Raw genomic sequence first — 17,869 nt, forward strand, 5'->3', positions numbered from 1 at the left:
GTGTGTGTGCTGGCGCTCGGGCCCCCCGACCTGCACGCCGCGCCTTCTCTGCCTTCGCTTGGCCCCCTCACCTGGAGTCCTGCTCAGCCACAGGATCTGCGTGCAGGCCCCAGGCACCCCTCCCCACCATCAGGAAGCCCCTTCACTTGTTCTTTGCTTCGTTCTCTTCCACGCGGGCACCGGCAGCAAACCTGTCAAGTCACGGATGACCTCCTTGTTTCTACATCTGAAGGACACGGTTCAATTCCTACCTGGCTTGACTGCGGTCCCAGACACAGCTAACCACTCCTTCTGGAAACTCACACTTTGCACACGTTCACCTCCTCTTGGTTCTCCTTCTGTCTCCTACTCTTCCTTCCCAATCTCCCTCTTCCTCGGCACCCCCCCCTCCGCCCCCCGTCATGGCTCCCTTCCTCGATCCCAAGGTTGTCCTTAGCCCTGCTCATCTCAGACAGCACGTCTCCTCGGGAGATCTCATTTCTTCCTACAGCGGAAACTAACTCCTGTGCTGCTGCCCTATCCCAGGCCTCTCCTGAGAGCCAGACTTCCATCTCAGCTGGCCACTGGCCACCTCTAGCTGGACACCCCTCAGGAACTTCCAGTCAACTCATGGTCTCCCCCATATCCACTGAAGTTTGAAACAAGTCCTACGTGACTTCTCCGTACCTCTCCCTCAACTGGTCAGCTAAATCTACAGATCTTATCTCCTAAATACCTCTTCAATCTACCCCTGCTCTGTCCCTGTCCTAGCTAGACACGTGCCATCCTCCTCTGGATTATAATGACAGAATGACAGCCTCCCACACTGGTCCCACAGTCCCCAACCTTATCCCCAGCCTTGTCCCCTTCATCCCATTCTCCGTAGGCAGCCAGGTGATCCTCCTAAAACGGATCACTCTCCCAATTACGACAATTCAATGGTTCATCACTATTTTTAGGACACGATTTAAACTCCCCCGTGTGGCACCCAGAGTCTAGGATGGCTGGATCTCCTCCTTCCAGCCACGACCACCTATTTGCGACGTGCTAGTTCACCTCACAACCTTCTACGCCTTGGCACGGACTGCTCACCTCCACTTGGGAACCTACCCCTCCCATGCTGCCTTCTTCACCTGGGTAACTCTCGATACTCTCTGAACATGCGGTTCAGGTACCATAACCTCGGTGAACGTTCTTCTAATGCCTCCTCGCACCCCCAACATCGCCAGTAACCACCTACTTTACCGTCTACCTTCCTCACCGGCTCTGGAGGACACGAGCGCAGCAACAGCCTTCCTGTCTTTTTCCTGGGGGACCAGCACTGCCCAGCCATTAACAGACCCTCAACAGACACCTGCAAATCCCTGAGCGTGGGTGAAAGTACCTCCACGGCTCCCTTGCTTGAAACCCTGCAGCGCCACGGGGAACAAGTAACTGGCTGGCAGCCAAGGACGGGCCACTTGCCACAGTCTGCCTCTCGCCTCACCTGCCGTGACCACACGTGGCTGTCAGCACGCCTGCCCCTCCCGCTTCCCACACGACACTGTATCCTCTCTGGATGCTCACTCCCTCAAGTCGGATCGCCCTCCCCCCTGCCCCCCGCCCGCCACACACAGACCCGGTATGACGGCTGTGAACTTACAAGGTCACCCCTGCATTCTTCTCCCCTGGAGCCACTCAACAGACACTCGCTGGGCGCCTCCCATGTACTGGGCCCTACGCCAGGCATTAGGGATATGAAGACGGATGAGGCAGGTCTCCTCGGGGAGACGGGCAGACAGCAGATGAGTTAAGTTTAGCAGATGCAGCCAAGAAGAGGAGGGGACCATCTCCAGGAGGAGGAAGCCGCCTGCCTACAGACCAGAGTGTAGCTGTCCGGAAGCAAAATGCAGCGCGTGTAACCAAGGACTGGGTCGGGGCCAAAGTGGAAGGACAAGCACAGGCTTCCGTTTGTACTGAACGTTTTAAAGTCACTTAATCGCCGTGTAAATACTGGATCTTCCTGGTTCCCATTCGAGACCCATCTCCAACGGCCTGCACCTGCTGTTATGCCGCTCCCGCTGGTCGGCTCTCAGAAGCAGACTCGGGATTGTCGGAGGGTGAATGCGGGGTTCACATCTCAGGCAGACTGCAAGCCCCAAGGAGCACGAGCCAGGCCCTCGCCACAAACCAGAGAGCTCTGAAGCACCCGGCCTGGTAACGGGCAGCAGGCTGCACAGGCCTCGACCGCCCGGGGCTCGGATCCTGCACCACCTGTGACTGGCGCTCTGTGCTCTCGGTGTCCTGTTCCGTAAAGTGCGATCCTCCCACACAGCCCCGTGGTTTTAGTAGAGAAAAACGAGCAGCATTTCCTTGCCTTGCTGGGTAAATCCAGGGAACCCCGGAGAAGCAGTGAGAGTGGGAACTGTTCGGCACCTACAAATGTGCCTCCACTGCCACATTAATGCTGTGCTGTCAGCATGAGCTCCATTAAAACATTTTTTTTAACGTTTATTTATCTTTGAGAGAGAGAGACAGACTGAGCGTGGGTGGGAGAAGGGCGGAGAGAGAGGGAGACACAGAATCCGAAGCAGGCTCCAGGCTCCGAGCTGTCAGCACAGAGCCCGACGCGGGGCTTGAACTCACGGACCGCGAGATCGTGACCTGAGCCGAAGTTGGACGCTCAACTGACTGAGCCCCCCCGGCGCCCTGTAAGCTCCATTTTGGTTACAGGGAAGCTGAGAACTGGGTGTCTCGCACGACTTGCTTACAGGTCACTGCTGGGAGCGCGGCGGACTTTCAGAGAACTTTCTCGGCATTCTCAACAGTACGAGCATTTGTGGACTGCCTGCTCTGCCCCGGGACCACCGACCTCCCAAGAGCCTGGTCAACAAGCTGCTTGTCAGCCCTCCTCCTCCGTGGTGTCTCTACCTCCTCCAACCGAGAAAGCCGGCTTCCTGCAGACCCAGACTAGCACTCCAGGGCCTCGCAGGGTCTGCGAGGCCCGTCCCAGTGGCCCCAACCCCACAGCTCAGGAGAATACCTGTAAAATACGCTGCCCGACCTGGAACATGGCCCGTTCCTGGTGAGGCCTTTCCCGCCCATCTTGTCCTGTGAGCTACCCAGCCCCCCACCAGGGAACAGAGTGCAGGCCTCTCATAAGCGAAGACACATGCCGCCTGGCACACGATGGCTGAATTCTGGTTGCACGAAGGGACTTCCACATCCTGCTTCCCTACACGTGCCCTCCATGTCTGCTGGTGTTGGGCCCCCACCCTCAGCGCCTCTCCTTCCCGCCTCACCTCCTCTCGTCAGGAGAGCTGCCCAGGCCCAAGACTCTGGCCTCTCCATACGCCCCCAGACATCTCCACTGGACCATTCCAGGCACCCTAGATGGACCAAGTTCAAATCTAAACTTGCTGTCCTCTCCCTGCACAAACCTGCTCTTTCTCCCGCACTTACTATTTTCATCTGTGCCATCCAGTGGCCAAGATAGAAATCTTGGTGACATTCTCAAGTGTCTTCCCTTCATCCCTCACATGGTGCTGCTCCCAAGTCCTACTGATTATACCCAGTGACTCTTTGCCTGGAGTCTTTTGTCCGTACCACCACCATGACTGTCTTTCCCGGAAGGGGTCCCTTTTCATTTACTTCTTTAAGGACAGACTCCTGCCTCCTCTGCTTGCAGGAGGAAATCCAAGCAGGCCTGACCCGGCATCACCTGTCTCGACGGCTTTATGCACACTGCTCATCCCCGCAGGAATGTTCTTCCTGTCCTGGGGCTGACCCTGCCCTCTCTCCAGAGACCAGCTCAGCCCTCGTGTCATTACTGCTGGCAAGTGACGCCCGTTCTCCCCCACTGTGGCACTACAGAGTAGAGTCTGTTCAAATTACTGCTTCCTTCCCCCCTCCAGCAAACAACATGTTCATTTCTGTGCCGAAAGCTGGCTCAGAGCTGACTCCAGACCGACTCAAGGTTTACAAACTGGACAGATGACACATTTGGTGTCTTCGGTGACACACGCTATCATGTGCTTCCAGCCGGGGATGAAAGACCACAGGTGCGGCCGCGAAGCACGGCTGTGAGGAAGCCACTGTGCCCATGGTGACGGCGACATCGTGCCAGGACATCGGCAGAGCCTCGGTGTCCCCGGCACACCGCTCCTAGGGCACGCCTTCGACAGTGGGGACGGTCACCCACCTTCCTGTTTGTCTCAGATCAATTCTTAAGCTTTTTCGTCCATTCTGTGAGCCACCCTATTTCCTTCCACTAAACTCCTTTCCTGCTTCAGAAATGACAGTGCTGTGTGTAACCGAGGGTCCTGGCTGGTCCGTGGCCCGTGACCGCTTCCCTCCCTTCCTGGGGCAAGACCGTGGTCGGTAGAGTCTTGTGGACATAAAGGTGGTTACGCTGCTGGGGGGTGGGAGGAGACCAGAGAGCCAGCTCCTCGGGGTGGATGGGGAAGACTCCAAAGCGGGCACCAGTCAGGTGCCGAGACAGAACGGCCCGGCACAAGAGCAGTCTGGGAGCCTCTGCCCTTGCCCGACACCTAGGACCAGGTCACTGAGTCCCCCTACCAGTCCCCGCCCTGCTGCTTCCTGGCCGCCAACTCCGAGGTAGCATTTACCCCTTCCGAGCTTAGTGTCTCTCTCTGTAATAAAGGGGTGTTGGCGACAGCCAGGCCTACCTCACAGGGCTCTTCCGAAAGAAAAAAAATATCCAAGTAACGGCACTCGTGACCTTGCAGCGTAAGGGTCAATGTCCTGGGGGGCCTGCGTTCGCCGGCTCCATCCTGACCCCTCCAGCCCTGTAGTCCGGCTTCTGCCCCCACCACCCTCCTGGCCCCGCACGTCTACAGGTCATAAGCGCGTTCTTGGATGCAAGAGCCGAGGTCTCTCTCCACCTCTGGCTCCGTACTCGCCTCCCTCACCTCTGCACGGTCAGCTCTGACTGTGATCCAACGCTTCCCTCTCCCCTCCCCTGGCCGCAGGAACACCCCCCACCCAGCTTCCTGTTCCCCCTCTGAGCCCGGTGCAGGTGGGTCTCCGGGAATCTTCTCCCCGGCTCCTTCCCTGCCATTTGTCCTCCGTAACCCTTACGACCCCTGGGCTCCGCCTCGTCAGTTCCACACCTGGGTTACTTGCAAATGCTTCGCTGGCCAGCAAGGTTACATCTGTCCCAACCTCTTTGCAGAACACAGGAACAAGGGCTCCGGTACTCAACAGAAATTATCACGCTACTCCCCTGCTTAAAGTCCTCAGTCCCCACTACCTACAGACAAAAATCTGAATCTCCTACCTGGTATCCAGGGACCCTTTGTGATCCCAACTGCCCTTCCACACTGACCAGTCAAAATTTAGTCCTGTTTTCCCTTGAACATGTTCTGACCTTTCCCTCCTCTACGACTGTCTATAGTTCTGGAACGCTTTTCCTTCCGCACCCCTCTCCTTCTTCAATCCACGTCTCCCTGTCTGGAACTCTCCCCTCCTCCTCTGGGCCACCATGGCACCGCTGGTCCTTTCCCTTCTCGTTGCTGTTCCCCTGGCCATCAGCTGGTCTCTCTTCCTCTCCAGGGAAAGCCCTGACCCCTCCTGGCGCGCCCGCAGAGTTGTCCGAGTCTGTGCTGGAGACTTCCAGAGCTGGCCAGCCGGATTCCAGGCCAGCTCTACCGCGTCCTATGTGGGTTACCCTTGGGCAAATCAGTTAGCCCTCGTTTCCCTACCTGTAAAAAGGGAACTTCATCCACAAAGTGTCTACCCCCGGGTCACTGCAAGGGTTCAATTACATACACTAATTCAAGCACTTAGCACAGGGCTGTGGGCACAGTACACACTCAGAAAAACACCTAGAATGAATGAGCGAATGAATGAATGAATGAATGCGTGAATGAATGTATGTGTGTATGTATGTTCTGGGTATGTCTGTCTGTCTGTCTGTCTGTCCTGGCACTGCAGGAAGCACCTCAGCAACAGCTGGTGGGACGGAAGACAGAGTCTTCTCCCTGGAGGCTCCTACGGACTGGCTGGGCAACCACCCGGCACGGCAGGCTGCGGTCCAGCATGCAGGTGGGCTTGCTGCAGAGCCTGTGGCTTCGCCCAGGGTGGCCAGAGTAGACAGTGGGCATGGTGAGGCCATGGCACACGCTGAGAGGAAACAGGCAATTCCAGGCCAGGGGGAAACGTCTGCGCTAACAGATGTGGGCCTGAGCGGGTGGGGTCTGAGGTGTGACAGGGGACAGATATGGGGTGAGCCAAGTCTGACGGGGTCCAGCTACCTCCCTACAGGCTGGAGGGGACTACTGTCCGATGAAGACATCCCCGCTCAGTGCTGTAGCCTGACACCCAACCCTGTTGCCTCCTAGAGCACAGATGAGGCCAAGAGACCACAGTTCACTCAACGCATCTTCACTTAAGTTTGTGCACCGGAGGTGACCAGTTCTCTCCCCGCAACACATCTTCACGGAAGTTCACGCGTTGGACGCGGGTTCTCTCCCCACCCCACGACACCCATCAGAACTCCCACGGGCGCTTGGGTCCCTGCCTGGGAGAGGGAGGGAGAGGAACACCGCCACGGCACTAGGGAAGCAGTCCCTCCTGCGCACGAGGCGCCAGAGAGAGTAAGGGTCTGTTTCTCTTTTTTTCAAAAGCTTGACGGCCCCGAAGAATGAACGGGGAGCAGCATACCTGTGTGAGGGTCAGACTGAACACTTTCAGTTCTTTTCTCGGCCTAGAAATGAACGTAAAAACCATTAGTTCTGATTGTCTACTGATAGGAGCAGGAAGTCTTGCTGGGGTACACCTGGGGGCCCCAGGGCTCCCCTTACGTACCTTATTGTTGCCATTGCACACTCTGATAATGGACACATAGTGTCTAATTTTTCTGCAAGTAGAAAACAAGGCGTTATTTCTCTCCTGGCTCTCTGTTCTGATGGATATGTAGCTAATTTTCATCATGAAAGAGCCTCTATCTTTCACAATACACAAAATGCCTGGAGCAGAGCACGTCTATTGTTTGTGGCCAAGGCCACCAAGAAGCACCCCCAGAGTCTACACACATCCTCTGGTGTCTCTGTAGACAAGAAAGAAGTTGACTCTCTAGTAAAAACAACACAGCTCTTCCAAATCAACACGACACAGAATAAAAACACCCATGTTTTAAAAAATGGACTGTTAACCAAAGGAAAGCCTTGAATTCCTTAGCATGTTTTCATTTTCACAGCCCTTTGTATTAATGATCTTTCCCAGGTTCTAACAAACAGTGTGCTCACAGTCACTCAGGGCAGCGCCACAGGCCACGCTGAGGGCCAAGGCCACATGCAGCTGGGGGGGTGGGGGGGGTGGGCGGGGGGTACTAAGACAAAGCACCCAGGGCTCATCCCGGAAGTCGCAAACTTGACTCCTCACTTATTTACTGGGCCTTCCATTTTTCCCTGGATAATTAAATCCCTATACCCTATATAATTATTGCAAAAACTTTGGAAAGGACATAAAAAGGCAAAGAATCAGAACAGAGAGCCCACACAGACCCGCCTCCCTGAGGCCATCGCCAACCGGCAGCCAAGCCTGGTGACCAACCACGTGAGCCATGCGGTCACCGCGGTGGCCCCGCTCCGCCGAGCACCGGCGGCCAGACCCTGGGCCAGAAACCCCACCTCTCCAGCCTCAAGTTTCCTCATCTGTAAAATGGAGTGCCGACGCCACAGCGCGTGCTTAGGAGGCAACGAACTGACGTCTACCGGGCTCGAGACCCAGGGAGGGCCGGGCTCGAGGCACAGCAGCAGCTGCTGGGACTGCCACCGCCGCGTCTCTTCCTGCTCTTTTCTCTCCTCCTTCTATTTTCAGGATAGAAATCACGCACTGGGTCTGATTTTGCATTTTCATTTTTGCATTCATCTTAAGCATTTTCCCTGTTTAATTTTCTATGATCGTCATTTCTAATGGTTGCGTATTTCATTGTGGGCTGTCCTGCAATTCACATTCATCATTTCCCGGCGTTCTTCCTAGTTAAGATAAACTCTGAGCCAAACCACAGGGCGTTTTCGGGCTCCTGCTAGACAACACTTTGCCATCTGCAGTCACATCTGTTTTCCGTGAGAATTTCTATAAAGGGCAGTGTTTTAAATACTTTTATCTCATTTGATAGGCCTAGGCAGAAATACTACACAGGCTATCAACTGAGATAAAAACCTTCTAAATACAGGGAGTCCATCAGGTAGTGTCCCTCACACACCGCTTAATACAGTGACATTCTGATTTAAATACGGGAGACTCTTTTGTGTCCATGCAGCATAAGCAAGACTGCGTGGAACCTGGTGGCTCCAGGTCACAGGTGGGAGGGCCAGGCCGTAGCCACAAGGGACGGCCTGGAAGAACGTCATTCTTGGATGACATCTGACTTTGTTACAAGTCTTTCTTTTAAATTTCTGCATGCGGTTCCTAACTCACTTAAGTATTCAGAGCAAATCCTGCAATAAAGCCAAGCAGAGCGTGCTGACCGAAGTAGGCTGTCTCCACTCACCCTCCCTGTCCGACGACAGGTACTATCTTCACGTTCTGTTGTACGTTGTCTCCATTTTTCTTTTTGGCATGGTAAATTCCTTGCCACTCCTAAAAATGGAACATAAGCATCATTACACCGTGTGTTCAGAGCATAAACCCAAGAACATCTTCCACTCAGGTTCGGGTTCATTTACCATGGCTAAAGCAATTAGGATAAAGAATTACCCCAACCCCAAACAGGATTTTGGGTAACCTGGCCATTTTCCCCAAGTCCGTCTCCTCGGGGGCTGCTGACAAATGCCAGCCCCCCACAGTCTGAGTGGTGACAGGTCAGCGGCCGGCTGCCAGCAAGAGGCCCTGGGCCCACGAGTGAATCGCTGAAGAGCGCCGCCTCGCTTCCCCACACGGGTCCCTCCTGTCCTAGCTCCTGCCTGTGCAGGGGAGGAGCGGTGCGGCCTCTGCCCCTGCATTTGGGAGGGGAGACCCTCAGGACCCGGGGGCGTTGTGTGAGGGCCACCGTCCCTCCGTGGAGGTCAGGGAGGAGAACAGCCAGGTCTGGGCTCAGGTATAACACATAAGTGAGACTTTAAAAGCTGGGGCCACAGTTACACCAGCTGTGCTCCAGTGAGCACACAGAATATACAGGATCCTTTTAGAACAAAACTGCAGCCTGGGACAGGAGGTGCACACGTGCCGTGACCACAGTGAGAGAACAGGGGCTATAGGTGGGTGGTTCCCTACCCCTGGGGTGGCAAGGACAAGCCTGAGGTAGAGCGGGGTTCTGTTCCTGCCCAAGAGGTTGGGAATCCCTCCAAGAGTCACCAAGGTCCTCAAGCTATAAATATCCTTAAAACCCACTGTGGGACACTGAACTTCTAGGGTGTTCCATAACCTTCCTGCCCTTCTAGATCCCCCGGGACCTGATCCAGGCAGGAAGCCTTGGTGGCCTAGCTCCAATCTCCCTTCCAGACCCTCACACAGGGTCAATTCTGGAATCTTCCATGCTTATGGCATGGCAACCTGCGTGCAAATGCCAAAAGGAAAATCTCATTCAGGCTCCTGTGAGAAAGTGGACTGAGCAGAAACCAGGACATTCGGACAGAAGCGAAGGATGGTTACCGATGCTTCTCAACGTATTTCTAAAAACGGTGGGCGCCAAGGAAGGACTGACATAAAAGCCTGAGAGCCCAGCTCAGGGCTTATTTGGCCCAGAGCAGAAGGGAGCTGAGGCTCTTACTCTCTACAGTTCTGAGGGGAGACTGGCCAGTGCCCAGAACAGGCAAGGACTAAACAGGGTTCCCTGGGCAGGAAGGTACAGTGTGTCCTCCTCACCCACAGCCCGCGTATCCCCCAAGGGGGCTTCAGCAGACGGGTCCAAGACTTACTTCTGAAGCTCACGATCAAGAGAAATATGGGAAACTGATTGTGGTGATGTTTATAAAACTGTGAACAGACCAAACACCACAGAACTGTAGACTTTAAGTGGGTGAATTGTGTGGTATGTGAATTCTCAATTATTCTCAGTAGAGAATAATTCTCTCAATAGAGCTGTTATATAAGAGAGAGAGGGAGAAAAATGGGAGACCAATTCAATCCATCAATCAATCAACACTTTAAAATACATCTGCAGGATTTTCTCTCCTGTCTGAAAAGACAAGGGCACCAAGCAAAGGTAGAAAAGAAGCCAATTCGGCCGGAGCTGAACAGTCCGGCCAAGGAACAGGCCGGTTTGGGCAGAGGTTCTGCTTGGAGGAGAACAGTTTCACGTGTAAGTTTTTCAGTTGCCAACAGAAACAAACAACAGTTACTCATCACAGATCGTATTTCTTATCAGAAACAATTATCTATCATAAATACATAAGTTTTAGTTCCCGAGAACACCAAAGCACGACCTGAGAATGCGGTTACAAAGATTCAATCCGGACAAGCACGAGGTCTTGACACACGGCAACTAGTAAATGGCTGTTCCGGCCCAGGTGGTTTTGCACAGGCCTCTCTCTGCGGGCCGAGCCCCCCTCAGAACGGCACTGGGGCCCACACCTCGCTTCTGTTTGGGGGCAAGCTAAGCACCAAGCTGGCATCTCTGACCATCAGGACAGCCCCTTCTTGGTGCCTGGTGTCTAAGAAAGAAATCTCTGTCATCCGCTGTCCTGTCCCCAGGGTCTGCACGTGGTAAACAGTCCAGGGACACTGGAGCTTCTGTTCACTGAATGGAAAAGGCAGGCCGAGGTCAGACTGTAGAATGTTTGCAGCCAGGCCAAGGGATGTGACCTCTACACTGGCAGAGTGACGTGATCACACTAATCACTCGGGAGTGGGGAGTGCGCTGACTGGAGGTGGAGGTCACGGGTCGGGGAGACCTGACTGGGTTCAGCCACCACAACCCAGGGTTGGGGAGAAGGCCCTGCGTAAGGTCAGGCCCAGGCAGCGGACTCTCCAAGGCAGGGGTTTAACAGACGTCAGGGCTGAGTGATGGACTTGACGCCGGAGGGTAGGGAGGAGCCAAAAGCCTGCCAGGAATGGGCTTCCGGGCAAGTGTGAGGACGGCCAACAGGCAGAGGCGGCAGAGGCTGGAGGGGATGACAGGAAATCATCGCTGTCAGACAAGGTGATGGCGGGACGTTGCACGAGGCCCTGGAGAAGAGGCTGGGGCTAAAAGCGGGAGGCGTGGGACATCCGTGTGGAGTAGCAAAGGTGCCTCAGGAAACAAGAAGCTTTCTGAGGAGCACAGCATGGATGAAGGACCCTGGTAAACGCGGGAGGAAACGTGCACTGAGGGAGCCAGTGACGGAACAAAGCGGAGGACCTGGAACTCCAAGTTCTGAAAAGCCAGTGGGGGCTCCGTGGCCACACGTCATTATTACAGGCAGACACCCGAGCAGCCAACATTTGCTCAGTGCCCACGAGACACAACTTCCGAGGGAAGAAAATTCAGTTTCTAAAGGAGAAGAACCCATGTAAGGTTTAGGTGTCTGAGAAGAGGAGACCGTAGGCTCTAGAGCCTGCGAGACGAGTCCTGGGGACGAGGAAAAGGGGGGAGTCGGGAAGGAGGTGCAGGGATGCAAGGAAGCCTGAGCACGGAAGCTGAAAATCAAGGTCACCTAATAGCAGCAGGTGCGCTCCCAAAGCGGGGCTGCTGGCTGAGAACAACGGGTGAAGGGAGTCTGTGGAGGGTAGTGTTTGCAATACTCCTCCTTTGACCATCATCACAATTTCTCCTCTATCCCTAAGGGGCACACCTGGAATGTGACCCTTCAAAGCCCCCAGCGCTGTCACCTAACTACTTCTAAGTTCCCATTCTGGTTCCCAGGGCCAGTCTGAGCTCTCTCCACTGAACCCAGCACCACTGTTACCCAGGGCGGCCAACTCCTCAGCAAGTCCTTCTCCCTCCCTAGGGGACCCGATCAGAAAGGCCATGTTTTCTTTCACATCAAAAACCTTCCCGGCTAAGCGGCCTGTCCTGTCGCAGTGCTGGCCGAGGGACCAGCAGGTTACTGACGAAGGACAAACGGCTCTCCCCGGAAGCTCCGAAACACACAAAATAAACAACCGTGTTCCTTTCTGAAATAAAACAGTATTGGGGTCATAACACGATAATCTTTCATATCCTTTGCTCAACAATAGATTTTAGAGAACAGGTCTCAGGTGTTCAAGCTTGAGGCCCCTCGTACCTGGTGCCAACAGCATTACGTAGGAGGCGAGATGCCCTTCACACGGATCTCGGTAGATCCCAGGACCCGGCTCTAGCCCGCTAACGGCCCCGTCCCCACCTCCACTCTCTCTTTGGCGACGAGCGGGGACCTCCCGTGTTCAGGTTACCAGATGGAGGTGTGCGAGGCCGTCATCTCCGGCTTGCGCCCGGCTGGCCCGCACGACAAAACCACCGGCTGACCCAGCGGCAGCATGGGGCCTAAATGCCAGGATTGGGGAGGCCGTGGAAAGCCCTCCCAAGGCTTCCGGGACTGCTGCTTGGTCACCACCCTCTGAGGATGCCCCTTCCAACCGAGGGGGGGGGGGGCCGGGGTCAGCCTGGCCAGGGCGCCCAGCACCCGAGGCCTACTACCTGCCTCGGCCTCCAAGCTCTTTCTGGAGGACCTGCCACTCTCTCCAGCAAGAAAATCATCATCCTTGACAGAACAGCTGAAGGAACGGGATTCAGGAAGTGCCCGTTAGTTATTCCCCAGATGGCATGTCACTGGGCTCAGCGCTGCGGGAGAGCCAAGGGACACGAACCCACCAAGGGTGTCTCCGGGGCCCCGGTGACGTGCTCTGCTAGACTAAGGGACAGGCACTGGCCGGATGTCACAGGGCAGCGGGCAAGAGAGCCGGTCACCGGTATCTCAAGCGTTCGAGTGACCAGATGATCGGTCTCCCCCTGACTTCCAAACCTTCACGAGAGCCCGGCAGGAAAGACTGTGGAAAAGCAGCAGCCTCGGCATTTCCTGGGCACGACCCGTCTCTTGTCTAAAAACCCAGGAACCGTGAGGTGCTGGCGGGAGCCACGGCTCTGAGAAGTCGCCCTTCAGACTGGGCCTGCCTTCCGTCTGTCCCCCCGGCACTGAGATCATGTGACTTGTCCCGTTTGCACCCTTGGAATAGGAGCTCTCTACGAAGGAGTCTGTGTTGTGCCCTTCTGTCTATGCCAGAATCTAGCAGAGCGTCTGCCCACGGGAGGCATTCCAGAAAAGGCTGGATGAAAGCAGGAGGCCCAGAGACTTGCTGGGCTCAGAGGTGCTCCAAGACCACGGACCTCACCGGCGCGCTCCTCTGCCCAGAGCCATTTGCCAACACCTACCGCTCAGAAGATCAGTGATTAGAAAGATCAATTTATTTATCATAAAGATGAAAAGAGTAATTTTCAGTGCCAATTAAATTTTTTCTGTGTAACAGCTAATCACACTATCTACCCTTTCTTGGCCTCAGTTTCCCCTTCCGCAAAATGGGAAAAATGGGGATGACGCCAGCAGCACTTCCTCGGGCTTCTGCGCGGGGTAGGACTCCGATTCCCTGGCGTGTGCAACGCTCAGTGAGCACCACGTCTCCTTCCTGTCCTCTCTGTGACGCGAGAGTGAACAAGGGCTGGAGCCCTCACTTACCTTGCCTATCCTGATGCATGAATTTATGGTATCGAGCAACTCAGCCTTTTTTTCATTTACAGGCACTTCCGCTAACTCCTTGCCTATTAGTTCGCCTGCTTGATAGCCCATGGTTGTTTCAAACGCGGGATTTGCATACTGGGGGGAGACAAAAGAAACAACATCACCCAGATTAGAAGAGAATTTGAAAAGAGGGCAATCAAGGATATTCACCCCAAGCCGGCTTGTTTCCCTCCTAGAAAGCTCAAGAACCTGGAGCTCCCCACCACAGTTCTAAAGCCCCAAGAGCACACCCCCAGGTGATCCCTGGAGTCCAGAGAAGACGCTGCTCCGGGGACACCTGGCTGCACTTTTCTGCCGTGGCCCCCAAGGCCCCCAGGAGAGATGGCCTGATCCCACTCGAACGCCAACAGAGGAAAGAAGCCGCATGGAGACGGGCCTGGGTTGCTACAAAAGGCTTTTTGGGATGATGATACAGTAGGACAAAGCACCAGACTGAAGTCTGAAGCACTCAGACCCTCCTCTGCCGAGTCCCTCGACCCCTCTAAGTCTCAGTCTGCGTATCTGTGTAATGGGAACAGAACACCTATCTTGCCACTCTCGTGATACACGTGAATAATCAAAACAGGCTATGAACTGCGAAGTATTTACAGATACAAGGCTGTATGGCTAAATTTCAAAGAAGATTACAAGACTAGGATAAAATGTACAGGAAAGTTGAGCATGTGCTAATAATAATAGTAATAGTAATAATAATAATAATAATAATAAAATAATGATGATAAAGCAATAACTGATGCTGCTTCAGGTCTGTTTTCCTTGCTAGACACTATAGTATGCATTTCACACACATTAACCCACTTAATCCTTAGAACATCCTTACAAAAGGCAATAATTAGTATTGTGAATATTAATATTATTCCTGTCTGGGGCGCCTGGTGGCTCAGTTGCTTAACTGTCCAGCTCTTGATTTCAGCTCAGGTCATGATCTCACGAATAGTGAGATAAAGCCCTGTGTCTGGCTCTGCACTGACAGCACGGAGCCTGCTTAGGATTCTCTCTCTCTCCCTCTCTCTCTGCCCTCCCCGCTGCCCCCAAATAAATAAACTTTAAAAGACAATTATTCCCATCTGTACAGCTGAGAGACCACATTCAGAGAGATTAAATAACTTGCCCAACGATGCTCAGCTATGAAAGGGCCTAGCTGAACGCAACCCAGGCCTGTCTGACACCAGCTTGTACCCACAGCCACTGGCCCAGGCTGCCTCTCAGGGCACCAACTCCTGAAAGTCAGGATCAGCAGCTCTTTACAGAGAAAGTCACAAGTGAGAGGAAAGTGAGGAGCAGGAGTGCTCAGAATCAGAATCAACATCAAGGTGGAGCTGATTCTCAGACAAAGGGAGCGTTTCCTCGGCACAACCCTTCTCTTGTTATCTAAAAAGTGCAAGTCTTGTTACCTTAAGCCACTTTTATGAATCCACTTTGCTAATAACGGGTCATTTGTTCAGCGACTACTAGGTTGTTCTGGAAATTCTGAGTAGTTTCTGGTAAATTGCTAAAGGTGTAAACTATCTTCAAGACCAGGGAGAAAGGCAAGAACCTGCAGACCTTGCCGTCAGAGCCTCCTCTCCACATCCCCCACCCCAACCCTGGGGGTAATCCCTCTGGATGAAAGTCTCCTCTTGCTAAACAAACAAACAAACAAACAAACAAACAAAAAGGTGAAAAGTAATAAATGCAAATGTGCTAGAATATTTTCTAGCACCCAAAGTAATTAGTATCTTTTCTTATCTATAGGGAGCTTAAACTACACATTTTATACATTTTGTTCTGATAATCCTCTAAGGAAAACTTGGTCTCTTGAACTTCAAAAAGAAAAAAAAAATCATACCTGAGGGGTTCAATCCTAAAATAAGAGCAAACAAAACCAGAAATTCAGAAAAATGACCTTCCAAAATAACTAACCTGTATAACACGGTCTTCACTTGTAATTTCAACTGCTTCTTGACTTTTCTCCAGTGCAGTGAATATTGAGTTACAAGCCCTTTATGGGTAGGAAAAAAACCAAAACAAACACTGATTAATGTAAATACCACAAAATGCAACACAATCTTGTGTTATGGCATTAACTTATTTAAATGTGTTTTTCATCTGATTATAAAAGTAACAAATACCCAAGAAAAAGAAAAGGGGAAATATTGAAAAACAAAAAGAAAAAATAAACACGTCAGCAACCCTGCTACCTGACCACAACTATGCCCAACTGGAGCCTTCCTTCCAACGTGAGGACCAGTGGACCAGAGTGGAATACACGCCAGGGTTGGATCGCAGCCGTTCACCAGCTCCAGGACCCTGGGTGTGTGACTGAACCTCCTGAGTCTCCCTCCTCCCCATCTGAAGGGTCCAGAATCCTGCATAGAGCCTGGCAGAAAGGGGGCAGTCAACCATTTGTAGCTATTATTTTATTTTACCTTTTTTATGTAAAAAAGAATATGTATTTGGAATGAAGAAATAACAGCAACTTACAAACTTAAAAAGATGATAAACAGGAAAATCATCCCAATATCCAGAAAAATAACCATGCCGTTAACCCGTGCACAAGGCAGGGGTTAGGGGCACTGACCCCGTCGAGTCAAAAATCTGCATGTAACTTTTCACTCCCCAGAAACTTAAGTACTAACAGCCTACTATAGACCAGAAGCCTTACCGATAATACAACCAGTCAACTAACACAGATTTTATATGTTATATGTATTATCCACTGTGTCCTCACAATAAGGTAAGCTAGAGAAAAGAAAATGCTATTAAAAAATCATTAAAAAAGGAAGCCTGGGTGGCTCAGTCAGCTAAGCATCTGACTCTAGATTTCAGCTCAGGTCATGATCTCGCAGTTCGTTAGTTTGAGCCCTGCATTGGGCTCCATACTGGCAGTGTGGAGCCTGCTTGGGATTCTCTTTCTCTCTCTCAGAATCAACTTAAAAAATAAAAATAAAAATAAAAAGATCATAAGGAAGAGAAAATACATTTCTAGTACTGTGTTTCTTGAAAAAAGAATCTCTACATAAGTGAACCCGTGCAGTTCAAACCCATGTTGTTCAAGGGTTAGCTGTATTTCTATTAACAAACCACCTGATCCATGTCTGTAGGACATCTTCCCTATATATTTGGCAACATAATCTTTGATTGCCTATTCATATCACAATATAATCTTTATAGAGCTACCAGGAAATAATTCAGTCTTTTCAAACTAAAGTATAATTTACATATAATATTCTGCTAGCTTCACATGTAAAATACAGTGATTCGACCTTTGTATCCATTGCAAACTGATCACCAGGGCAAGTCTAGTTATCATCTGTCACCATACAAAATTCATACGATATAGCTGCCTCCTCAGCTACCACATCTTTATCCATTTACCTATCGATGGACACTGGGGTTGCTTCCATGATTTGGCTACTGTAAATTATGCTGCAGGAAACACAGAAGTGTATATATCTTTTCTAATTAGTATTTTTGTACTCTTTGGGTCAATACTCAGTAGTGGAATTATTGGGTCATAGGGTAATTCTATTTTCAATTTTCTGAGGAACCTCCATACTGTTTTTCAGAGTGGCTACACCAGTTTGCATTCCCAGCAACAGTGCACGAGGGTTCCTTTTTTTCCACGTCCTCGCCAACACTTGTCGTTTCCTGTGTTTTTTATTTTAGCCATTCTGACAGGCGTGAGGTGATACCGCATTGTGGTTTTGATTTGCATTTCCCTGCTGATGAGTGATGTTGCACATCTTTTCAGGTGTCTGTTGGCCATCTGTAGATCTTCTTTGTTTAAAAAAAATTTTTTTAATGTTTATTTTTGAGAGAGAAAGAGTAAGCACAGGGGAGGGGCAAAGAGAGAGGGAGACACAGAATCCGAAGCAGGCTCCAGGCTCTGAGCTGACAGCATAGAGCCCGACGTGGGGCTTGAACTCATGAACTGCATGATTACGACCTGAGCTGAAGTTGGACACCCAACCGACTGAGCCACCCAGGCACCCCTGTAGGTCTTCTTTGGAGAAATGTCTGTTCGTGTCTTCTGCCCATTTTTTAAGTATGTGTTTTTCTTTTGGTGTTGAGGTGACTGTCTTTTCATCAGTGTGTATTCTTGCCCCCTTTGTTGTAGATTAGCTGACCATATAAGGATAGGTTTATTTCTGGGCTCTATATTCTGTTGCACTGATCTATAGGTCTATTTTTGTGCAAGTACCACACTGTTTTGCTTACTACAGTTCCGTAGCGTATCTTGTTATCCGGGATTGTGATACCTGTGGTCTCAT

General features: G+C 51.9%; 1 protein-coding gene across 2 annotated transcripts in view; it reads right to left on the reverse strand.

Moving 5' to 3' along the window:
- The window catches only part of PDE8A (phosphodiesterase 8A), a 155,326-nt gene that overhangs the window by 36,610 nt on the left and 100,847 nt on the right, over positions 1–17,869 (reverse strand). For both annotated transcript variants that reach the window (XM_045448645.1, XM_045448644.1), the window contains exons 7-11: positions 15,519–15,597; positions 13,554–13,691; positions 8,477–8,565; positions 6,787–6,838; positions 6,643–6,685 (exon numbers count right to left, since the gene is read on the reverse strand). In XM_045448645.1, coding sequence (XP_045304601.1) covers positions 6,643–6,685; positions 6,787–6,838; positions 8,477–8,565; positions 13,554–13,691; positions 15,519–15,597 — 401 coding nt within the window. The remainder of the gene's footprint in view (positions 1–6,642; positions 6,686–6,786; positions 6,839–8,476; positions 8,566–13,553; positions 13,692–15,518; positions 15,598–17,869) is intronic.

The sequence above is a fragment of the Leopardus geoffroyi genome, chromosome B3 (genome assembly GCF_018350155.1).
Source record: "Leopardus geoffroyi isolate Oge1 chromosome B3, O.geoffroyi_Oge1_pat1.0, whole genome shotgun sequence".
NCBI lineage: Eukaryota > Metazoa > Chordata > Mammalia > Carnivora > Felidae > Leopardus > Leopardus geoffroyi.